Raw genomic sequence first — 26,230 nt, 5'->3', positions numbered from 1 at the left:
GGAAAATCTGGAGAGTGCTATGTCAAAGAAACCAAGAGAAAAATGTGGACAGTGTCAGGTAGTGATACAAGCTACAGAAAAATGAAAAATTTAAAATAGCTAATGGATTTATAGACACCGTGGCTAAAAATGTTACCCCCTCACCCTATTGGGTTAACCTGGATTGACTGTAGTCTACAGTGCATTGAGGAGTAAGCAGGAGGAAAATAAACGAAAGCAGAGAGTATAACTCTTCCAAGAAGTTTGTTTGTGAAGAAGAAGAATATGAAGTAGTGTTTTGTTTTGTTTTTTTCTTCCATTTTTCTAAATTGAAGTATAGTTGATACACAATATTATATAAGTTACAGATGTACAATATAGTGGCAATATAGTGATTCACAGTTTTTAAAGGTTGTACTCCATTTATAGTTATTATAAATGAAAGGGCATTTTGTATTGTGGTTTTAGACTCTATTTTTATAATGAAAGAGACCTGAATTTTCTCATGTTTAAAGATCAACCAGAAGAATCCAGTTGAGAGAAGAACTGGATAAAATAAAAAGAGAAAAGATAAAGGTGGGTTCCTTAGACAAAGTGAAGAAGAATCCAACATACATGTGAAAGAACCAGTGTTGCCTTAACAAATTAAGGAAGCAAAGGAAAATGACATATGAAAGTATTTTTTCAGTTTGGTAGTAGGAAACCAAGAGAAATTGAATGAGTTTCTCGTTCTCCTTGAAACTGGACGCAGAGTCACTGATTGACCCTGAAGAGAGGAGTTTGGAGGCAAATGGTTTGAAATCATCCTCCAAAATGACTTCTTCTTATGCTGTACTCGTTCTCATCTCTTTGCCTTTTAAAAAACTATTTATTATGGAAAATATATACAATACAGCGTGGATTGGGGGGGAGTTTTGGGGAAAATGGATACATGTGTATAACTGAGTTCTTTTGCTGTTCACCTAAAACTGTCACAACATTGTTAGTCAGCTATACTCCAATACAAAATATAAAGCTTAAAAAATAAAAAAAATGTTAAAGTAGACTGAATAGAATATAGAAACTCTATATTTTACAATTGTCAACTTATGGCCTACAATTGTCAACTTATGGCCAATATATTTTTTCTTATATAACCTTATCCATATCCTCACCTTCTGTATTATTTTGAAGCAAATCCCATGCATCATATTATATCACCTATAATATTTCAATTTGTATCTATAAAGGTAAGAACTTTTAAAACCATAACCACAGTATTATTATCAAACCTAGAGAGAATAATTCTTCAGCATCATCTGTCATCTAATATCTAGTCAGTATTCAAATTTCTAATTATCTCATGAATGTCGTAGTGTGTGTCAGTGTTTGTAGACATGTATGGTTATTGTTTGTTTGTTTTCTTAACCTAGAGCCAGATAAGATCTACTCATCACTACTGGTTATGCCTTTCGAATTTCTTTTGTAAAAAAGAAATTTCTTTCAAAATCAATAGGTTTCCCCCTCTCTTTTTTCATTTTTTGCAATTTATTTTTTTTTTCTAAAGTATAGTTAATTTACAGTGATTCAGATATACAGCAAAGTGATTCAACTCTGTATATTTTTAATATATTCTTTTTCAGATTCTTTTCATTATAGGTTGTTACAAGATACTGAATATAGTACCCTGTGCTATACAATATGTCCTTGTTTATCTATTTTATATAATGTGTGTAGTGTGTATCATTTAAACCAAATTACCCATTTATCCCCCCGACTAATTTCCCCTTTGGTAATTAAGTTTGTTTTCTGTGTCTGTGAGTCTATTTCTGTTTTGTAAATAAATTCATTTGCATCATTTTTTTAGATTCCACATATAAGTGATATCATATGGTATCTGTGTGACTTCACTTAGTATGATCATCTCTGGGTCTATCCATGTTGCTGCTAATAGCATTATTTCATTCATTTTATGGCTGAATAATATTCCACTATATACCTGTATCACATCTTCTTTATCCATCTGTTAATGGACATTTAGTTTGCTTTATGTTATGGTTATTGTAAATAGTGCTGCTATGGGTGCATGTATCTTTTTGAATTAGAATTTTCATCTTTTCCAGATATGGGATTGCTGGATCATATGGTAACTATTTTTAGTTTTTTAAGGAGCCTCCATCCTCTTCTCCATAGTGTCTACACCAGTTTACCTTTCTACCAACAATGTCAGAAGGTCCCCCTTTCTCCACACCCTCTCTAGACTTTTTGGTGATGACCATACTGAGTGGTGTGAGGTGGTGTCTGTTGTAGTTTTTGCTTTACATTTCTCTAATAATTAGCAATATTGAGCATCTTTTCATGTACTTACCAGCCATCTGTCTTCTTTGGAGAAATGTCTATTTAGGTATTCCTATTTTTTGATTGGGTTGCTTGTTTTTTCAACATGGGTCGTATGAGTTGTTTGTATGTTTTGGAAGTTACACCCTTATTGATTACTTCATTTGCAAATATTTTCTGCCATTCGTAGGTTGTTTTGTTTTGTTTATCCTTTCCTTTCATGTGCAAAAGCTTTTAAGTTAACTAGGTCCCATTTGTTAATTTTTGCCTTTGTTTCTGTTTTTCTTGGAAACAGATCCAAAAAAATATTGCTGTTATTTATGTAAAAGAGTGTTCTGGCTATGTTTCCCTCTAAGAGTTTTATACTGCCCAGTATCATATTTAGGTCTTTAATTCCAGTTGAGCTATTTCAAATCCTGAACGATGATGCTGTGAAAGTGCTGCACTCAATATGCCAGCAAATTTGGAAAACTCAGCAGTGGCCACAGGACTGGAAAAGGTCGGTTTTCATTCCATTCCCAAAGAGAGGCAATGCCAAAGAATGCTCAAACTACTGCACAATTGCACTCATCTCACACACAAGTAAAGTAATGCTCAAACTTCTCCAAGCAAGGCGTCAGCAATACATGAACCATGAACTTCCAGATGTTCAAGCTGGTTTTAGAAAAGGCAGAGGAACCAGAGATCAAATTGCCAACATCCGCTGGATCATGGAAAAAGCAAGAGAGTTCCAGAAAAACATCTATTTCTGGTTTATTGACTATGCCAAAGCCTTTGACTGTGTGGATCATAATAAACTGTGGAAAATTCTGAAAGAGATGGGAATACCAGACCACCTGACCTGCCTCTTGAGAAACCTGTATGCAGGTCAGGAAGCAACAGTTAGAACTGGACATGGAACAACAGACTGGTTCCAAATAGGAAAAGGAGTACGTCAAGGCTGTATATTGTCACCCTGCTTATTTAACTTCTATGCAGAGTACATCATGAGAAACACTGGGCTGGAGAAAGCATAAGCTGGAATCAAGATTGCCGGGAGAAATATCAGTAACCTCAGATATGCAGATGACAGCAGAAAGTGAAGAAAGTGAAGTGCAGAAGTGCAGAAAGAAGTGAAGAAAGTGAAGAGGAACCAAAAAGCCTCTTGATGAAAGCGAGAGAGGAGAGTGAAAAAGTTGTCTTAAAGCTTAACATTCAGAAAACTAAGATCATGGCATCTGGTCCTATCACTTCATGGGAACTAAGTGGGGAACAATGTCAGACTTCATTTTTGGGGGCTCCCAAATCACTGCAGATGGTGATTGCAGCCATGAAATTTAAAAACGCTTACTCCTTGGAAAGAAAGTTATGACCAACCTAGAGAGTATATTCAAAAGCAGAGACATTGCTTTACCAACAAAGGTCTATCTAGTCAAGGCTATGGTTTTTCCAGTAGTCATGTGTGGATGTGAGAGTTGGACTGTGAAGAAAGCTGAGCACCGAAGAATTGATGCTTTTGAACTGTGGTGTTGGCGAAGACTCTTGAGAGTCCCTTGGACTGCAAGGAGATCCAACCAGTCCATTCTAAAGGAGATCAGTCCTGGGTGTTCTTTGGAAGGACTGATGCTAAAACTCCAATACTTTTGCCACCTCATGTGAAGAGTTGACTCATTGGAAAAGACTGATGCTGGGAAGGATTGGGGGCAGGAGGAGAAAGGGACGACAGAGGATGAGATGACTGGATGGCATCACCAACTCAATGGACATGAGTCTGAGTGAACTCCGGGAGTTGGTGATGGATGGGCAGGCCTGGCATGCTGCAATTCACGGGGTCACAAAGAATCAGACACGACTGAGCGACTGAACTGAACTGAATCCATTTTGAGTTTATTTTTATATATATTGTTAGAAAGTGTTCTAATTTCATTCTTTTACATAGCTGTGCACTTTTCCCAGACTGTCTTTTCTCCATAGTATATGTTCTTACCTCCTTTATCTTAGATTGACCATAAATGCATAGGTTTACTTCTGAGCTTTCTATTCTTTTCCATTGATCTATGTGTCTCTTTTTGTGTCAGTACCGTACTGTTTTGATTACTGTAGCTTTGTACTATAGTCCGAAGTCAGGGAGCATGATTCAGATATATTAAAGAAACCAGGTCAGTTATCATGTAAATTTTACATAGTTTGAATCTTGTCTGTCCCTATTCTGTGTATTTCCTGCATATAAACTCGTAGATGGCTCAGTCTGATTCAGGTTATTTTATTTATTTTTAGCAAGACTGTTTTATAAAAGGTTTTATATTTTTCCATCAGGAGGCACGTAATGTCTAAAGGTTCTTCTTGTGATGTTAATAGTTATTGACGCTAAATATGTAAAGTCATTGGAGGTTACAAACAGTAACATTTAATTCAATTTCTTAGTAGAATTGTTTACCTAAGAAAGGTAAGATAAATGCTTACTTATTTCCCTTTATCTACCCATTAAAAAAATAAATTTGGTTTTCCAGACGGGGAGGAACTTTTTTGCAGTGTATAGTGTATATCAGTCATCATAGTGTACAGATTAAATATCTTACAATTTTATTTGTCAATCATGTATCAATAAAACTGGGAGAAATGAGTTAATTTTCTAACTATTCCTTTGTTGGCCATTTATCAATAGTTGTTATTTGCTGTTACTCTGCATTCATTATTTTTAATAATGCTCAAATTGTCTCCTCATTGGCAGTTGTAGTCTCTATAAATTGGATTCTCTATGTTTTTAATCTTTCCTCAGTCTGGAATCCTTGCTTCCTTGTCTCAAAACATTTGGCTGTTTGTAAAAATCAGATATGCTGTCTCCAAGGATGAGTATATGCCATCATTGAAAACAAGAAGAAAAGAAAAGGAAATGAGTACCAAAAACACTGCCACAATAATTAGAGTAATGGAATGTACTTAGTGTTCTATGATAGCTACTTAGATGGAGAAAAGCTCATTAAGATGAGCTCAGTTTGATAAATTCATTTTAGAAAACCCATTCATTTACCCTTTAATCAGAACTTTTGTGTTGTGATTTTGGGGGTAGGACAGTATAGTCAAAAAAAAGTCAATGCTTGATGATAAGAATATGTACATGAGCAATTATGCTAGTAAAAATGATGCCCAGTTCGCAGTGATAAACACAATGAGCTGCTGCTGACTGACCCAAGGGCATGTGTCAGTCATGTCTCTGAGCCTCCTTAGTGGTGCATGGGTCAGCCTACAACCTGTTCCATTTGGTGTACCACTGTTAACTAACACACTTACGTCTGCCACCACTGAGATATTTACACTTCACACCTTCAATGAAAACATGTTGATCTTGTTGTCAAGGGCAGCTTTCCAAGTTTTCTGGCTCTCACACCTGTGAATACTCAGTCTCCATTGTCCGTTATCATCATGAATACCTTTACTTGAACACTGTAACAAAAATCTGAACTTGAATTGCTGAATAAGAAAAAGAAGGGTACTATGAACCATGACCTAATAATAAAAAATATTTAGAGTTACAATAACACATAAAGTCAAGTTTGATTAAATATTTGTTCTTTGATTTGTATTTACTGTGGTGGAGGGGGGCAGTCATTCCTGTGTCTGTACATAGCCACCATGGCCACTGACTTGTTTTCCTAACAAGCCCAACTTGTCTATAAAAAAAATTGTCTTTTACAAATAAAATTCCAAAGGAAGAAGCACTTAACAAAGAATTTTTTCTTTCATAAATGTTATGATATGGGTATAACAAGCCATATTGAATCCATTGGGTTTTGGGTAATAGATTTCAAAATACATCATAAATGTAAGTAATATGATGACTAATGGGTCAAGTAAAGTTGGAACATTTTAAATGAGAAAATAGCTGGAACAGTTTTCAGGAAACTTTCCAGTTGATGTTTGGTCCCCCACAAGGTGTGCGTTAACATAAACTTAGGGGAATCACCTCTGGGGCTTGAATTCCCTCTCTGATTTCATTATTATAATATGATTCTTTTCCTTTCCCTATTAAGTCATCTCCTAGGGTGATGGAAGCATAAAATAAGTGTAATTTATTTGTATTTGTCTAATCTCCTTTTAACTCAATAATCATTCCATCATTCTGTTTCCTGGTAGCTTTAGGAAAGTTTTGAAGGGTAATTAGAGTCTAATAATTGACAGGCATGGGTTTACTTGGTAACTTAAAGATATAGAATGTGTTCTGGAGATGGTGAGAAATTAGATCTGGCAGAGAAATGGATGACTCAGCTGGGAAATTCACTATTGCTACACATTCTTAAAATCTAAACATTGAAAATAATCCATTTATTAAAGTTCATTGAGGATTACCAAAAAAAAAAAATTCTAAACCCTTTAAAACAAGAATCTAATAATAATTGGATAAATGTGGAATAAAATTCACATTAAGAATCTATGCCTGGTTCTTTATGCAGTTATATTTCCAGTTCTTGTAAATCATCGTTTTATATAGTTCCAACTGTGTCTGTTGAATAAAACTTTTATAGTTCATTTCTTTAATGTTTTCATCTTAATAGTGAAGTTAATGTTTTTCATCAATTTAAAAAATATAAAAGAAGATGAGAAAATCATTGCTCAATTTTTTAAAATACCAGATTTTTTTTTGCATAGTTTTCCCATTTGTAAAAATAAGTTTTCCTACCATTATGAAACTACAAATATTTATAATAATGACAGTAATTTTCTACCCCCCAAAATACCTGACTAGTTAAAGGATGTCAAAGTCTAATTTTATGCTAGGAAATAGAGGTAACAGTACACATTTGTTTAATTATCAGATGTTACAGTGAGCTTGTGATTTTCGTTGAAGGAGTTACATATGTTGATGGACTTTACAAGCAATAAAGAGTGCTGTTGCATTTGTGGTGTTTCTTATTCTGGTACATGCTACAGATCTCTTCATGGACCGGATACTTGGAAAGGAATAGGCTCATTGTAAGCTCTGCTTTTGGGGCTCTTGACCTGCAGTATTGTCTGACTTGTCCAATGGGACTGCCCTAGTCCCTCTGTTTATACATAGAACAGGCTGTGTTTTGCAAAGAATGTGGCTCAACACTCCAGCTCTAGAGAGCTGAGAATGGGAGTCTTTGTGAGCCAGCGGAGGGCAACCATGCACAAAGGTTGGTTGCACTGTATGCAGACAGACATACAGAAACCGTCTAAAATGGAAATTATTTAAATCTTTTAAATATCTAGTCATCTCTTACAAAAAGTTAACGGAACACTTGTCTTGTGCTTTCTGTATAGACTGCTTTGTATGTAGCTTCTCCGGTGGCTCAGTGATAAAGTATCCGCCTGCAGTGCAGAAGATGCAGGACACAGTGCAAAAAGCTTAACCCATTTTGAGCTGTTAAACTCGTACTGAATAAATATTGTGAGCTGTTATTGATGTTGCTTCAGGAAATTGATCTTTCTAATTTTTAAACTTTTTAAAGTTCATATTTGGTAGAGTAAGGTTGATAATGTAACTCAAATAGATTCATAGTTGAAATTCACAAATATGATTAGCTTGTAATACACATTTCTTTTTCTGAATTATCAGCATTTGACTTCTACTGATAAAAAAGAACCTTCTTCTAAAACTTATTTTGTAATATGAGCCAAGACCTAGGAAGGACTATATTGTCTTTCCTAATTAAACTAGTTGAGATGGTGCCAAACTGACCTGTGCTTTTCAGTTTTACCAGTTTAACTGATTCTAGTCTAGCTATTTAATTAAAGCCTCTAATTTTCATGTGCCACAGTATTTGGTGTCAGTAAGATTAGAAATTATCCTGTGGCTTCTGTAACATTTAGGAGTAGCATTCTGTCTTTTTCACCTTCTGCAGAAAGGGCACCCTGATCTCACCATTAAAGGTGTTAGTGTAAGTGTTCTGCTACACTGTTGGAAGGGCCATGGAGAATGAAAAGGAAACCTGAAAAACTGGCCCAGTGCAGAGTTGGTTACCACTTAGGTCTAAAGTGGGCTTCCCCTAGACATAAGGGCACACACATTCCAGCCCTTTACATGTGAGGGTGAAAAGTAAAGGGGGTGGAAAAAACTGTCCTGTCATGCATATGACAAAGTCATTGAAAGAATTTTGTTTCTTTTTTATTTTTTAAGTAAAAGAGAAAAAATTAAACCGTCCTTCATTGGTACATAGTTCTGTGAATTCTAATACATGGATAGATGAATGTAACCACTACCACAGTCAAGACACAGAACAGTTCTGCCACCTTAAATTCTCATGGTAGTCCTTTGTAATCACACTTGCCCCTAAGCCCTAATCTCTGATAATTACTGCTCTCCATCACTTTAGGATTTTTATTTGTCTTGTCTTTTTGAGAATGTCATACAAATCTAATCATACAGCATGTAACCTTTTCACACTAGTTTCTTTAACTCACATGCTGTCCTTGAGATTTGTTGCTTCTGTCAGTAGTATATTCCTTTTCATTGCTGAGTAGTGTTCCATCTTACAGATGCACCATATAAGAATTCATCCACTGAAGGGCATATAAGTTGTTTCCGATTTTGCTGATTATGAATAGCTACTTTAAACATATGTGTACAGGTAGTTATGTGATTATAAGTTTCATTCCTCTATGATAAATACCTAGGCATGGAATTGGTGGGTCATATAAGAAGGGGCTTCTCTGGTGGCTCAGACAGTAAAGAATCTGCCTGCAATACAGAAGACCTGGGTTTGATCCCAGGGTCGGGAAGATTACATGGAGAGGGGAATGGCTACCCACTCCAGTATTCTTGCCTGGAGAATTCCATGGACAGAGGAGCTTGGCAGGCTGCTATCCATGGGGGTCACAAAAAGGTGGACACGACTGAGTGACTAACACACACACAGACACACGAAAATACTAAAATCTTTCCAAATTGCCTGTATCATTTCACATTACGCCAGCAGTGTATGAGGGTCCCACCAGTTCCATATCATCTCCAGCAGCTTATACTGTCAGTGTTTTTTTTTTTTTTTTAATTTTAACCATTCTAATAGATGTCTCATTGTCATTTTTATTTGTACTTTTCTAATTCCTAATGATGATGTATGTGGACTGTTCTTGATATTGCTTTGGGAAATTAATGGATACTATATTAGTCTGTCAGAGAGGGCAGTGGCACCCCACTCCAGTACTCTTGCCTGGAAAATCCCATGGACGGAGGAGCCTGGTAGGCTGTAGTCCATGGGTTCGCTAAGAGTCAAATACAACTGAGCAACTTCACTTTCATTTTTCACTTTCATGCGTTGGAGAAGGAAATGGCAACCCACTCCAGTGTTCTTGCCTGGAGAATCCCAGGGACGGGGGAGCCTGGTGGGAGGCCGTCTATGGGGTCGCACAGCGTCGAACATGACTGAAGCGACTTAGCAGCAGCATACTAGTCTGCAGTTGTCTTTTGTTATCTTTGTCTGGTTTTGGTGCCAGTAAGAATGGTTTCATAAAATGGATGAAGTATATTGTCTCCTATTTTCTGTGGTACAAGAATAAGAAGGAAAAAATGCGGGATCTTCGTAGTCCCTATGGGCATTAGGAATTCCCTTCCCGTTACTGAAGCCAGGAATAGAGGCTTTTTCTGACTACTCCCTCTATCCACACCTGATGCCCACCTTCAGGTTTTTGGCTGCCCCAGACTATAGAATATTGCCAGAAAAAATGAAAAATTCACTACCATTTTGGTGTTATTTTGAAATTTAGTTATCTTCCCCAATCTACCTGTTACGATTTACTTTTCGGAGTCTTCAAATAGCTGCTCTTTGTAGGTTTTTTTAAGCTGTAATATCTCCAGATGTTATAGTTCCATCTTTCCTGGAACCCTGAAATAATATTTAAAGAAAAGGAGTTGGCAACTAACAAAGAGAAAAAGCAAACTATATTAGAATTTTTTGCTTTGGAGGGAAAAGGTAAAAGGCCTTGAAACTTTATAATCACATTAGAAACTGGAAATACTCCATATTAGCATATGGAATTTGTATTGTTTCTCTATTGATGAATTACCACAAATATAGTGGCGTATAGCAATGCAGATTTATTGTCTCAATCCTCTAGGTCAGAAGTCCATTTGGATTTAGCTGTATTCTCTGCTCAGAATCTCACAAAACCAAAATCAAGTGTCAGTTGGGCTGGGCTTTAATCTAGAAGCTCTGCAGAAGATTCCAGTTCCAAACTCATTCCATCTCTTGCATCCACTTCCTGTAGTTGTAGGACTCAGGTCCCTAATTCCTTGTTAGTGATTGCCCAGTACCTCCAATCCCTCACCTCTAGGGTACCCTTTCCTTCTCACATGATCCCTACCATTCTCGAACTTGCAATGACAGATTGTAGACCCATTTCAAATCTCTCTTGACTTCCCCTTCTGCCTCTTCCTTGTACTTTGTAAGAGGCTCAAGTAATAGATCAGCCCACCAGGTAATCTTGGGCTTAAATTCAATTTACCTAGAATTTTTATCACACCAATAAAATCCCTTCCAGCACAGCAGTACCTGGCTTAGTGTTTGAGTCAATAACCAGGGGACAGGAATCTTGGGAGAAGGGGGTCATCTTCAGAATTCTGCCTCCCACAGAACCAGATTAGAGAGTTCTGGCATGCTCCAACACGAAGTGACCAAATAAGTGCTTCATGCTGAGTTTGAGGCCCAACACTAGGTATTAAAGATGAAAAATGTATACTCAAGGATCTTCTTTATTGGTGGGAGACATAATCTCACAAAAGATACTCATGCAGGACCAGCTTTGTGGAACTGCTTGGAGAATATGTTGAGCATTTTTCTGGAGATTAGGCATTAGGCAAAGAGAGGGTACATTAGACCAAGGAGCACTGTGATCAAAGGCCTAATGGTATGACATCGCACGGACTAGGGGATGTGGGCTCTGTAAACTCTTTGATATTTCTGGAGCTTTAATATTTGAGGCAAGCAATGGCAGTGGATAAGAAAAGGCAGGATCTTTCTTTTTCCGTTCTAAGGAGCTTCATCTTCTATCCCATAGGTAAAAGCCATTACACAGTTTTAAGCAATAGTGAACCAGTTGGGATCACATTTGAAACAAATCATTTGGAAATTACTCTGGAGCCTGGATTAACAGGAATCAATCTAGACAGAGAAACCTTTTAGGAGGCTTTATATTAACTGAAGAATATCAAAGGCATGAAGGGGAAAAAATGGGGAGTGGTTGGAATGCTGGAGAGAAAGAGATTGGATTCAGGCAATTATTTTGGAAATAAAATTGACAGAACTTAATCATTGAGTGGATTTGGACCAAGAAAAGAGGGAATGAAATGAGTCAAAAAGTCAGATTCTTTAATTTGAGCCAGTTGATAGATTAGAGTTATTAACTGAGACAGAGAACATAGCATGTGTGAGAGGAAATCCCATGGACAGAGAAGCCTGGCGGGCTGTCGTCCACTGGGTCACAAAAGAGTTGGACACAGCTTAGTGACTAAACAACAAGAACCAACAATGAGAAGAGGTGATGGATTGTTCTGAATGAATTGACTTGATGAGCCTGTGGGAGTTAAGTAGCAAGAAAAAATCCATTCCTTTTTTTGCCCCCTTCATTACATCATTAAATATCCATTTTGTACTTGTACATGCGTGCTAAGTCACTTCAGTCATGTCCAGTTCTGTGTGACCTCATGGACTGTAGCCTGCCAGGCTCCTCTGTCCATGGGATTTTCCAGGCAAGAATACTGAAGTGGGTTGCCGTGTGCCCTCCTCCAGGTGATCGTCCCTACCCAGGGACTGAACCCGCATCTTTTACATCTCCTGCACTGGCAGGTGGGTTCTTTACCACTAGCACCACCTAGGCACTCAGAATATTAAGAAGTAGAACAGTCGTTATTTTTCAGGAGCTCATAGTTATCTGGACTCTAAGCCGTAGCTATAAAAATAATATAAATAGATACCTGATGATGACACAATCAGAATATTCTGGAAGCAATGAATGAGAGGCACCTCAGTCAGCCGCAGTGATCAAGAAAGGCTTTTTGGGAAGAAATGACTGAAAGAGTTTCAAAGGACAAGTTACACAAATAACCAAAGATAAAGAGTTTGGGTTTTCTTGTTTTTTCTTGTGCCCCTGGGACCACCATATCTGAGATACAAGAATCCATATTGAGATAGCACTCAGCAGCTCTCATGCATACCATTCTAGGGATGTTTTGCCAATCTACAGTCAGGGAAAGTGGATCCCTTAGGCTCAGCAGTTGGTATAGGTAGATACTTGGGCAAATTACTGAGTAGGTCAGTAAATTGTTCTATGGCTACTTCTGACCCTTAGTTTAAATCTCATGAATCCAGGCAAAAGCAGATAGCTTCTGGCCCCAGCATCTGAGTCTTCTTTCCACTTTAGCTTTGTTTAGTTTTTCTGTTGCTGCTATCATCTGTTAAGATTGCTCATTTTTTTCATTGTGGTAAAAGGTGGTATTATTTTGTGTGAGGTCACAAAATTTAGAAGCCCACATAAAAAATTTTGCAGGTAGAGCAGGACGATGTATGAGTCATTTGAATCATGCAGTACCCTAAAATATTTTGCCCACCAACCTGTTCTGCAAGTCAAAAATAATGCTGGTGTAACTGGATTTCCCTATGCAAAAAAAAAAAATTATGTTGAACCCCTACCTCACACAAAACACAAAAGTTAACTTGAGAGGAATTATAGACCTAAATGTAAGAAGGTAAAACTATAACTTGTGAAAGAAAGCGTAACTGTGAATCTTTATCACCTTGGATAAAGCATAGATTTTTTGATGTCACCAAAAGCTCAAACAGAATAATCTGTTGGACTTCACAAAAATTAAAATATTTTGTGCCGCAAATGACACAATCACAGAAACTGAAAAGACAGTTTACAGAATGGGAGAAAAGTATTTGCAAATCCTATTTCTGATAGGGACTTGTATCTGGAATATATCAATGTAAAAGACTCATACTGTTTAATAAAAAGAAGACAACCCAATTTAAAAATGAACAAAGGTGATAGACATTTTTCTAAGAATATATACACATCACCAATAAGCATATGAAAAAATGCTCAACATCATTAATCATTAAGAAAATACAAATCAAAATCACAATGGTATACCACTTCACACCCACTAGGATTGCTATAATCAAATATAACCCAGCAATTTCACTTCTTGGTAAATACCTTAAAGAATTGAAAACGTATTTATATAAAAATTTTCATATTAACGTTCATAGCAGTATTATCCGTGTGTGCGAAGTCACTTCAGTCATGTCTGACTCTGTGTGACCCTATGGACTGGAGCCCACCAGGCTCCTCTGTCCATTGGATTCTCCACTGGAGTGGGTTCCCGTGCCCTACTCCAGGGGATCTTCTCCACCCAGGGATCAAACCTGTGTCTCTTATGTTGGTCTACCTGCATTAGCAGGCTGGTTCTTTACCACTAGCACCACTTGGGAAGCCCCAGCAATATCATTCATTAATAACCAAAAAAGTAGAGACAACCCAAATGTCCACAAACTGGTAATGAAGAAGCAGTATACTACAGTATACCCACACGATGGAGTATTAGTCAGTCATAAAAAAAGAATGATGTACTGATGACATATGATTCAACACAAATGAACCTTAAAATTTTTTATTATGTTAACTGAAAGAAACCAGACACAAAAAGCAGATTTTATGTGATTCAGTTTATATGAAATGTCCAGAATAGGCAATCTATAGAGACAGAAATTAGCTTATTGGTTGCCTGAGGGTGGAAGTGGGGACTGAGCAGGCACTGCTAAATGGCAGGGGAATTTCTTCCCCTAGTGGTGGTGATAATGTTCTGGAATTAGATAGTGGTGATTAGTACACAGTCTTGTGAGTATAATAAGAACTATTGAATTGTACACTTTAAATATGTGAGTTAATATGTCAATAAAGATGTTAAAAAATAATTTCTTTAAATTAGGATGTTTTTTCCTGCTTAAAGAAATATAAGGAACAGAGAATATTTTAATATTGCAGAAGGTTGACTCAACTGTCTGACCCTTTCCAGTAGACAATTAACTAGAAACAGTACTCTCAGAATTTTGCTTAGTCTGATTAAAGAAACCCAAAGAAAGACACACAAGAGGAATGGTACCTGGAGCAAGCCTGGGTAGCCAGGAGGAAACTCTTAAGGTGCTGAAATCTGAAGATGAGCAGAGGTCCTCCTGTTGAAAACAAAATATGAGCTTTGTCTGCTTGATAATTTGCTATTCTAGCTTCATCTATGGGCTTCCCTGGTGGCTCAGAGGTTAAAGTGTCTGCCTGGAATGTGGGAGACCCAGGTTCGATCCCTGGGTCGGGAAGATCCCCTGGAGAAGGAAATGGCAACCCACTCCAGTACTCTTGCCTGGAGAATCCCATGGAGGGAAGAGCCTGGTAGGCTACAGTCCATGGGGTCGCAAAGAATCGGACACAACTGAGCGACTTCACTTTCATTATATCAGGCTCCAGTGAAAAGAACATTTAATTAGGTTCAGTTAAACTCAACCATTTACTGAACACATACATATGAGAAACACACTCTGCCAGGCACTGGGTATAAAGATGAGTGCCATACTCTGCTTTCACAACCCTTATAGTCTTACATCTTATTGATGACAAAAACGGAAGTGAGAAGGCAAAAACAGAAACGTCTTAATGTCAGGTGATTAAGTGACAAATAAGGACAACATCTGGTATGTGATACATGAAAAATGGAGTTTAAGAGATCTCAGTCTACCCAGGTTACATTGGATGAGATATTTGAAATTTGTTCAACACAGAATACAGGAAAAGATGTAGGGACTTTTCTGGGTTTTAGCGGGTTGCAGAGGAGAAACAAACGTTTTGTGTATATACTTTATCAGACAGTGGTGGGGAGGCTACTTCAGTTAATCAGTTGGACAGATTATTTATTAATACCAGTATTTGTGTCAAACATTGTACTGGGTACTAAGAGAGGTCCTTTTAACCACAGAAGGAAGAATGTCAGTCCAGTAGCAAACTGGAAAGGCTGCTCAACTTTGCCTCCAAGTAGAGGGTAGAGGTAGATGTCCATGTGTGCCCTTCGGTCTGTTAGGAACAGACAGTCTGTTTGGATTGGAATAGGAATGTAGGCAAGAGAGTAGTGCAGGAAAAGTGTTCCTTCAGGTAACTACATGGAAAGAATAGGTGGTAAGTAAAAGTATTATAACATCTGGCATCCTAATGAGTCCACAGTACAGGTGTTGGGAAACTGAAATAGAAGTTTGACAGGGATGTAAAGGCTTATTTGCAATAATAGCGCTTCAATAATTTTCTTACCCTTTTCACTTCTACAGCAGACATCAACTTGGATATATCAAAGCCTTTGAAAGCAAACCTGAGTTTTACCAAGGTGGATCAAATAAACCATTTTCTGAAGAAGATAAAAAATGTACACAGCAAAGTGTCCTCAGCCCCGTCAGACACCACACTGACTAAGGATGCGCTTCCAGCCTCCAAATGTTACCGTGGAAAGTTATCTAAGCTTAAAGTTCATGGTGATGGAGCACAAAAGATTCCATTTCAAGAAAACATATGGAGAACAATTTCCTGCTTTCAAAAAATTTCTGTTCATACTACTCAGATTGTGGTCTCCATGGAAACTGTCCCCCATCCTAATAAACCATGCCTGTTGGCATCTTTATCCACCCTCAATGGAAGCCTTAATGTCAGAGCAGCACAGAAAGTACCTGGTAAGTCACAGTAAAGGGGCAAGAGAGATGCCAATGACTTGTTAACATCTAAAACTGCATAATGTTGAAGGTTTGTATTATGTAGAGGCAAAAAGTTTCAAGAACCATTAGAGATGGGCACATTTCTGGTTCGTTGCCTTATTTTAAAGAGTGTTACAACAAATTATTTAAGCCTAAGTGTTTTATGCCTCAAAGTGTTCCTGTCTACCTCTTCAGGCACGTTCCTACAGACGTCTTTATAATTGTTCATTCCTAAATTTGTTTTTACCTAACATAGCTGTAGTGGAAGAACGGAGTAAGCATCAAGTTTTGCAAGCCATCCAAGTAGTAGCTTTCAAAGTGTAGTCTCGGAACCACCAGCATTTGGGAGCTTGTTAGAAACGCAAATTCTGACTCTACTCCTGACCTACTGAATCAGAAACTCTGGGCATGGCGCCCAGAAAAACGTCTTCCAAAAAGCCCTACAGGTGATTCCAATGTGCTCCATTAAGTCATTGGTAACAATTTATTATTTTTAAAAATTGCTCTGGTGGCAGAAATGCTACACCAAAAGTAATAGAAGCCAAGGTTCAGCTTTGCAGAGACAGTGCCACTAAAGGTTCTCAGACAGCAACGCCTGCAAGGAAGGGCTCTGCTTCAGTGCCTAGCTGAGCAAAGGAGCCTGGACCTGGCAACTGAATGTCCTTGATGAGTGGAGAGGTGAGAAGTTAATGGGCAGTGACATCTACATTTTCCTCTTTTGTTACCATGCCTAAATTGTTCTGTGCTTTTTCACACTGAGTCAAAAAGAGTAGGTAGAAGGAATGTGAGAAAGGGAAGAGAAAAAACAAGGTACAAGTGGGGAATAACCATTTTCAATCACAGAAACTGCTACTGTTAAAGTTCAGTGCACTGAAGCCAGAAACTGCTCAGAAAGTAAAAGTAGCAAAAGGAAAACATTTTTTCCACTTTAATTTGGAGGGAAGAAGTAAGGCTAGAGTAGAGGGGCAGTACAGGGGATAAAGTAAATCCTGAAACTGTATGCAACTCAGTTGCTTACTAAAAAGTGGCAGCTGGGACTAATTGTATAGTCAATTTGGGCACAGTAGTTGACTAGATAAAGAAGGAGTTTTGTAGTTGAGAAGTATGAATTTTAGGCCAAAAAATAAATGATTTATTTCTTTCTCACCAGAAATATTTGTGATCAATCCAGCTTAAAAGCACTGTAGTTTTTTATTGTCTTAAAAGTTAGAAATGAAAAATGTAAGGTCCATGGTACATGAAAGACTATGAAGCACTGAAGGCTGCAATGTCTGATTTATCCACAAATAAATTACAACCCAGACCACACTGGGACTGTTCCCACGTCTTTCCAGTTGTACCTGAATCATAGCAAGGAAAGGTTAGGACTGAAGTAGAATGAAAGCATTTAATATGTACTGTGCTCAGTCATCCTCATTTCTTTTTTTTTTTTTTTAATTAATTAATTTATTTATTTATTTTAATTTTTACTTTACAATTCTGTATTGGTTTTGGCATAGATTGACATGAATCCACCACAGAATGAAACAAGAAATGAGGATGTACATGTTTGGGAACGCATGTACATCCTCATTTCTTGTTTCATTCATTTGCTATTCATATTTAATAGTGTCTGTTCTCAGTAAGTTTCTCTAAAATATAATTAAAATCTTCTCACTGACCTTTTCGAAGTAGTAGATGCATTCTGGTTGTGTAACTTGTTTTTCCCTTTAGTACCCCATTCTTTTTATAGTTATAACTCTTAAATCTAGTTAAATGCAGTAAAAACTATACCCTTGACTAAGAAATACTTTATACAACTATAATATGTAGTGTCCAGCAAATGTTCTCAAGTAGTTATTTGCATCAACAAATCAAATCAGATTGAAGTTAGCCATTTAATTAATATGGATAGAAATAGTTTTAGTATGAGTGTAACAAACACCAAATCTGTTTTATCTACATTTCTGCTTGATGTGATGGCATGCTCAAAAAAAGAAAACAAAGTTGGCAAAATAATAAAAAATTATGATTAAGTGAAGTGAGATTGAAAGCTCTAGTTATTGCTGTACGTTGATTTCTAGGAAGTTATAATCAAGAAATGACTATGTATTTTTCAGAGATTGATTTTCTACCAAGGAAAATTTTTAAGAAATAAAATATAATTTAAGTTCTGAACATTCATTTAATTGTATATTTACATATCTTAAAAATTCATGCTTTGCAACTTGGATGAAATATATGCAAATATATATTCAAGGTTTATTTTTGGTAAGTTGTAAAAAGTATTTTCCAGCCCCCCCCCCAAAAAAAAGTCCTACCAGTAGTCGTATTTCTTTTTGTATTTTCCAGTGACATCGTTCTGTACGCAACCAAAAGTTTTTATAGTGTATCTTTGAGCCCAATGGAGTTAATGTCAGATTTTTATAGTTTGAATCTAATACAAAAATACTTAACTGTGTCTTTGATTTTACAGTTTATATAACTATTGTGACCATCTGCAGCAGCTGCACTTTTCAAATTATTTGCTGAACCAAATTGAGCACAGTGACAAAAGTAGTCATCTCAGATGTACTATTAAACAGAGAAAGAAAAAGGAGCGTTGCCTTGGTACAGCATAGCCATCTGCTGTACAGATGTTATTGTATAGAATGACTTAAGATAAAATAATTGTAGAAAATTTTCATTAAAACCTCAACAATTTGCACTTGTTTATGCGAATCTGCATAACTCCCCAATGAGACAACACACTTGGGGTTTCTTTGGTTCTCACTCACTTTCTCTTTGATCCTTTTTGATGTGCTGACTTTAATAAACACAGTCAAAAACACTGTGCAAAAACATCATGGAAAAAACTACAAAGGAACAATTATAGCAGCAGAAACTACTCTAATCCCTAACTTACGCAAGCTATTTTTAGTGAAATATTTTTTTTAACACTCTTTATGTGACAATGTTATATAAACAGGGTAAAACAGTCCTTTCCAGATGAGTTTTAATTTAGGAGCTGAAATAGATTTGTAATGCTAGAGGAATCTTACATTCTAAGTAATATTTAGAGAAACACAATTGGGAATGTGTCGTAGGCATGTTTCTTCACTTGTGAAAAATACAAAAAATATTTGAGTTTGCCTAATGATTATATTTTTTTATCATCTAAACCATCATAAGCTTATGGGAAGTGTGTGCAGAAAGGAAATAATAAAAGAATGAGAGAGAAAAGTTCATGTTCTCCCCACGACATTCTCAGTACATTTAAATCTGAAATGCTTTTATGTTCACTTACTGGTTTTTACAACAAAATATGTACAGATTATTCACTGAAATGTTTTCATCATTTGAAACAGAATGAAATGGTTAAATATTTTCCACTTTAAAAGAAAATCTGTGAGTTCTTCTTAGCCTTCTGTACTATTCCGTGGCCCTGAACTATCCGAGTTTCAAGAGACATGGGTTTTTTAAAATTCCATTCTACAGATGTTAGTGTAGCAGTGACTTATAATAACCCAACTCATATTTCTGCTAGAATACTTATATTCTCCCATGTGTCTTTGGTAAAATGGCCCTAAAGTTCTGATTTTAGAACTTTACATATAAGATTTAATGCTTGTATTTTTTTAAATTGGTGTATAATCCCCAAAATTTCTATGCTTGTGTATAATGCTGCAAAACTTTCTATGGTTATGTTATTGATAACAAAATTAATCTTGTTTAAAATTTTTATCTTATTTTCTGAAACATTTTAAAAGGCAGACGTTTCTTTTACTGTCCCATTACATCTGGCCCATTCTTTAGTGTGTTCTTCTTAAAAAATGTAACAACCCCCCCTTGCCCCCATACACAGACACACATCCCGTCTTTTTTGCCATTTGAAGTATGGCGTTTTGGAGAAACCTGAAGTATATAGCTATAAATTCTGAACCAGCAGTGTAGCACTTTGCACAGGCAGGGTGGAGAGTGAGCTGCAGACTTTAGCTCTCCTTGTCAGAGTAAATTATGGCTCTATTAGGGCGGCACTTCTTAGATTTCGGCAAACAAGGGTACACAATTCAGGCTGTGAAATAGCTGGGCTTTAAGCTGCCTTGCTCTTTCTTAGGGGCACGTCTATTAGCAAGCTCCCTGTAGATGAGGAAAAGGGAGAATAGGGTATGAACAAATTAGGTGGCACAGAGGGCTGGGGAAGAGCCTGAGTGAGGCCATCTTGGCTGGCATGTTAGTCCGAATCAAGGAAAAATTGCAAGAATCCCCTTTCCATAGGGACTTAGGGGACTTTTATCCATGCAGAAAGCAATAAGTTGAATTCATAGTCAAAGAACTGTGGTTTAAATAACTTTCACTACCCCAGCCTCTGTCATCCATATGTACTTATCTTTGTGTATAAACAAAAAGTAGAAAGCAAGCAAGCATAACCACATTATTCTTCATGGATACGAATGCCTCTTCTCGTGTTCACTGCATTCAGGACCAATAAAAATGTAAAGAACTAAAGCTCCTTTTCATGTACTGAAAAGTGAAACTAGGTCATTAATTGATACAGAGCGGAGCTCCAGCTTTTCATTCCAGAGTCAACTGACTCTCCTGAGGACAATCTCCTAAGGCGTTGTCATAGCCAGTGGATGCTGCAGAAATGCAAGTAAGCCTGAGGGGAAATAAAACATTAAATTAAATATGACTACCTAAAATAATATATTGCAATAACAAGCCATTTACAACACCCCAAAGATTTTTGTTACTTTTAGAAAGAAATAGCATCTTTTTCCAATGCCTGAACAATAGGAAATGAATTCTTCAACAGTTAAGGCCAGAGGACAGACTTAACTTTTAAACAGCCACTGAGGATTGAAGTGGAAGTACAGCTTGTAGACAGCTATACAAATCACTAACAAACCTTAATGAATATTGGGTGTGGGCATCAGGGTCCTGTCATACTTGACACCGTGTCCCAAGTAGCTTAAACCCGACACTCAAGGAAAGGTGGAGACCTCATTGGGTCTGTAACATCTGGGGTTTTATTTGTCATTTTGGCATACCCAGCAAGCGCAAAAGAAAGAGTAAAAGGGGATTATCTTGACAATGAAATGAGTTACTGAATCTTGTGATAATGTAAAGCAGAAGAATTCTAATGCCTCTCTATAGTCCCTGAGGTAGAGGTACGTTTATAGTTTTGCAGAAGTAAAATGTAGGCAGGCAGAACAGATGGCCTAGAGTCTGTGAAACCTGACACCCCCTCATCCCAGCACTGAGGACCACTATTAATCCTGGTCAGATTCCCTCTTATTACTTTATAACAAGGTTCAAAGTTGCTACTGATGAACTGGCCTGTCCTCCTTTTTTTGCTCTTAAATTACCTGTGAATTACTGATTTTTTTTCAATGATGATTTTTCTGTGCATAATGGTGAACTACTGAGACATTCACAAACCATAGGATGTTCTAAAAATTGAATGAGAAATAGGTGGAAAAAGTAAAGTTCTCATAACTTTTTTTTCCAAATAATGTCCCATTATTTTTTCCTCTAATACAGTGGGAAATAAAAAAGGTAAATGCCTAAGTCTCTTGGTGAGTAATTTTCTTGTCCTCTCTCTTAGAAATTATATGCAATGGAAAAGAAATCCCAACATACAGATTTTATCCTCTTGGCTGTAATTGTTATCAATAATATATGATTAGATAGAATTTTGGACAATAGTAAATAATGTTAGTACTGCTATCTTAGAAATTATCTTTTTTCACCCCCTCAAAAAACAGAGGCAAAAAAATTAACGTTTGATATTAAAAAAAAAAACTTACTAGTAGATATATGATGTTCAGGCATATTTCTATGGTCATATTTTTTTATTTGCTTAACCAAATTATATTAAGTCTTGACATCTTTCATTTGGAATGTTTAAAATTTTTGTGCTAAAGGGTTTATGTGTTTCTTTTTTTTTATTGTCACGTGATTTTTGTTATTCATGTACACTTTTTTTTAGTGCTGTGAGGTTACTAAGTTTACTGCTTTGGATTTTAATGGGAAGCCTTTAAATACCTTAGGATAGTAACTTCAGAAATTTAGAAGAAAACCACTGGGTGAGATTTCTGATGTGTTCATTTCCAGGCTGCCTGAAAAGTAAAATTCGTCCCATAAGCAGCCATCTTCAGATGTCTGAGCATGCTCATGGGCTGTGGTGCAGCGAACACCATGTACCTGCTCAGCCTTTCATAGACGGAGATGAGCTCATCTCAGACAGATAGCCATCTCCGACTTTTTTTTCTGATTAATCGCCGACCTGAACTCCATTTGAACCTTGTTAGACAAAAAAAACAAGCAGAATTCCTGGCCCAAACTATAAAATATAATTAAGCCCTTTTGAAATGATGTGTAAAAGAACATTGCTATACCCCCACTTACAACCACTACCACCACCACAACCAATAAAGTTAAATCAAGCACTGCCTGTAATGGATTAAAATAATAAATGTTCCTGGATTTCCGTGTTTGAAGTACTTGAAGAAAACAGGCTCCCAGCAGCCCGGGTAGCTGAATGCAGGAGAGACATTTATTAATGACGAGTTCAAGGATTTGGCCTGTTGAAGATCATTACTTTGTGTTTACCGTGGGTTACACATCTCTTATATTTTTACACAGCCCACATGTGTCCGCATGCAATAAGGAAAGCTTTTTTTTTTTTTTCAACAAAAGAATTGTTAATTGTGTAAATATGGTTTTCTTGGGGAATGTGAAGTCTTCGTAAGGCTCTGCTCCCTTCTAATGAGAAATCTGGCATAGTTATTATACTCTTCCAAGTAGGTTCACCTTCAAATCTTGTCTCCAGGTAGGAGTCTTCCTCCCTATTGTTTTTAGTTACCAAATCCCAAACTTAATCTAGATTGCTAGAAAATTGTTGGCCTCAGGTTATGTATTTTAGAAGTGTGTCCCATCGCACTAAATTTCATGCATCTTATGTTCTATAGAAAAAAAAATGCTATTTTGAAAAACACTGCTTTTTATTTCTTCTCCTAGCTTTAACAAAGATATGATAAAGAACCATTCTTCTAGATTTAGATATATTTGAGGGAATAAAAGGGACAACTAATAAAAATTTCTCATATACACATATTAAAACAGTGTTTCTTGGACAGGAGGGAAAAGTGTGTTTGATACAACAAAAATTTTGTTAATTAACAGGAAGATATCTCACTGTGCAAATGCTATTGGAGAAGAAAGTTTCCAGTGCTAGCAGTTAAATATTAGACATCTCTTTCTTAATAGTGTCTCCTTTGCATCCTAACAGTGGCACCTTATAAGTTAGTATTAGGTGAAATGGACCAGAATTATTGTCACCCATAGCACTGAAACTGTGGGAAAAGAAGAGGGTTAGAAGTTACTCTTCTCCCACTCCAGTGAATTTGTGACAGTATTTAGTTTTGCCTGTGGTCACAGCAAATTGCCTTCTCATCCACATAAGCCAGAAGGCTGTTTGCTAGGAAAGTTTTTGGCAACCCTGCCAGCGATGAGTGACTGAAGACACATCTTAAATGTTCTTTTGCTCTCTGGCTGGGCCCCTGGACCTGTAGGCTATGTTGGCCTAAGGTGCCGAGACCGAGCAAGAAAGAGGGGACAGGAAAAAGCATTTATTCCCAACTCTGTTACCAGTTGGAAAAATGAAATTACTAAGAGCTAACTAACAGCAGTAGTTTTTATAAAGCAACATGGTGCTGGAAAGAGGCAGAGACTCTTAATCCCAGCCCTGCTACTTGCTGGCAGTTGATCCTGGTAAAAGTTACAACACAGCTCATTTCCAAAATAAAGGCAAAAACACTTAATCCACAGGGCTGTTGAACGGATTAAGTGAGACAATGTATACACAGTACTCGACACATTCCTTGGCACAAATTTATTAAATTCCTCAATAAATATTTGTGTTTTTTGTATCTTCCTCCCCTTCACTCTCCCATCTCAGTCATACCCCATGAATGCTGAGGTTGTAGAGCATTTAATTTTAGAGCTGAAAACTGTCTCAGAGATCATCCTCTCCTTTATCAGGAACACTTTTTATCCAGCTCCAACATCCACACATGCTGTATTTAGGATAAAATAGCTAACTTGACTGTACCAACTTGATATGACTGTAACCAAAAAACTTAGTATATCTCAGCCCTGTCTCCAACAAATTCATTTAAGTTTCTTTCAGGATTTTTGAAATATTGAACATACCTCATGGACCAGCATTACTATATGGGATTCCTTGCGTATCAGAGAACCGTAGGTTGAGGCCCATTGAGCTAGTCTGAACTCCCTTACTTAAGGATACCGAGATAAAGTGATTTGTCCAGGGGTACTCCAGGGTGCAGGGGGAGCTAACACATGTGTCCTAGCTTCTGGTTTCTATTAAACCAGTCTAAAAACCTGGATCACGTAGATGAATATCAGTTTCTAAGCCATTGCAGTGAATCGCTTAGGAAGCCATTTTGTTTTCAACAGTGTTTTGATACCAGTTATTCTATTCATGTGACTGACTTAAAAAAAATTAATCCACCAGCAGTTTCCTCATTAGGTTAACTAGCTACTGTGTTCATCTAAGAAACTTTCAAAGTATATATTTACAGTTATTCTTTCCTCTGTAAGCAGATTGTTACACACTTTCCAGTATGCACAGATTTCTTAGTCTGCTTTTTTTGAATATAGCTACATGATCCAGTCAAGTTTTACTTTCCTAATAAACTGACACAACTGTAAAAACAGTAAGCATGGTGGCAGATTGGAGGGGAAAAAAGAGGCAAAGCATATCCACCATCTCCCTTTGGTATGTTCAGTTTAGTTTTTCTAGGATCCAAGAGTTCTAAAACATTTCTCAAAACAGTACCTTTTCCAGACAAGTGAAGGTCAAAGTCATGTCTGATTCTTTGCGACCCCATGGACTATAAATAAAGTCCATGGAATTCTCCAGGCCAGAATACTAGAGTGGGTAGCCTTTCCCAGGCCAAGTATAAATAGCCTTTCTGCCTTTCTTTATGTGAAAAAAAATAAATCTTTTCCTGCTGCTTATCATTTTCTCATGTCCAGAGAATAGGTTTGGATTAGACTAGAAGTTCCAGCTTTTACTTATCGATGAGGCCTAGATGAGAGTTCCTGGAAATCTCACCAATGGGAAATCATCAGGTGCTTCAGAGAAGGGATATGTGTTAGCAGGCTGACTACCCAACCGGACTCTCATTTTGAGAGCTAGACTTTTTAGTAACTTTGTTGGGAAGAACATCCCTGTCAGCTTAAACAGTGGTGTTCATGTAGTTCTCTAACAGTTTTGTTATATTTTGTTTCATACCTTAATCTTATCCTATATTACAAATTTAATAACATACAGGTATAGGCATATTATAAAATAGGATGTAATTAAATAAGGTCTGAACCACTTATATATTCTAATCAAAAGGGGAGAAACCAGCTATTTTCATGGTTAGAATACCCAAGTGCAAGGATTTCCCTGGCAGTCCAGTGGCTAAGACTCTGTGCTTCCATTGCAGGGTGCACAGGTTTGATCCCTGGTCAGGGAACTAAGATGTCACATGGTGCAGCCAAAAAATATATATATATATTCAAGTGCCATTTTTTTTTTTAATGCTTCAACATAATTAGTTGAACTAGAAACGAAAAGATTTCTAATCATCTCTTTTGTGGACCAGACTTAAACAGAATTTTTTTTTCTAGCCATCTAATCACTTACAGTCATCTCTTTACATACCATACTCTTAAAAATTTTCCTTTCTCACTTTCTGGGTAATCCTCATGCTTCACTAGTATGCAAATTGACTTCTGGATGTATCTAACAATGCTTGCTGATTTTCTAGTAACCGTAGATTATTTCCAGCTGGATAGAAATACCTGGATATGCTTTGCTAGCACATGTCATCACTGAGTACTCTTTCTGTTGGTTGATGTACAGAAGCCTGATGTAGCCCGCACTTTGCACAGTCAGCATGTAGATAGTAGGCTGCTCGCTAAAGATCTAGCAGAGATTGACGAGGTAGGGCTGGCAGCATTTTGTAAACATTCTCCAAAACAAGTGGTTTGCATTTATTAGTCTTCTGAAGGAGTATTTTAAAGGTCAGGAAACTATTTGTTCCTTGAACTGAATTTTTACACTCAATGAAAAGTATGTCAATATGCAAACAAACCAAGCTTATTTCTGTTTATCACACCAGTTGTTTCTGAAATTAACTTTTCCATGTTGATACACCTCATTTACTTTAATTAAG

At 37.0% G+C, this 26,230-nt stretch overlaps 1 protein-coding gene across 2 annotated transcripts in view; it reads left to right on the top strand.

Moving 5' to 3' along the window:
* VPS13B (vacuolar protein sorting 13 homolog B) overlaps positions 1-26,230 on the top strand; it is a 772,631-nt gene that overhangs the window by 576,103 nt on the left and 170,298 nt on the right. For both annotated transcript variants that reach the window (XM_040260994.1, XM_040260993.1), the window contains exon 36: positions 15,600-15,995. In XM_040260994.1, coding sequence (XP_040116928.1) covers positions 15,600-15,995 — 396 coding nt within the window. The remainder of the gene's footprint in view (positions 1-15,599; positions 15,996-26,230) is intronic.

This window comes from Oryx dammah, unplaced genomic scaffold (assembly GCF_014754425.2).
Source record: "Oryx dammah isolate SB20612 unplaced genomic scaffold, SCBI_Odam_1.1 HiC_scaffold_19, whole genome shotgun sequence".
NCBI classification, from domain to species: Eukaryota; Metazoa; Chordata; class Mammalia; order Artiodactyla; family Bovidae; genus Oryx; species Oryx dammah.
This window is presented reverse-complemented; position numbering and strand designations above follow the sequence as displayed.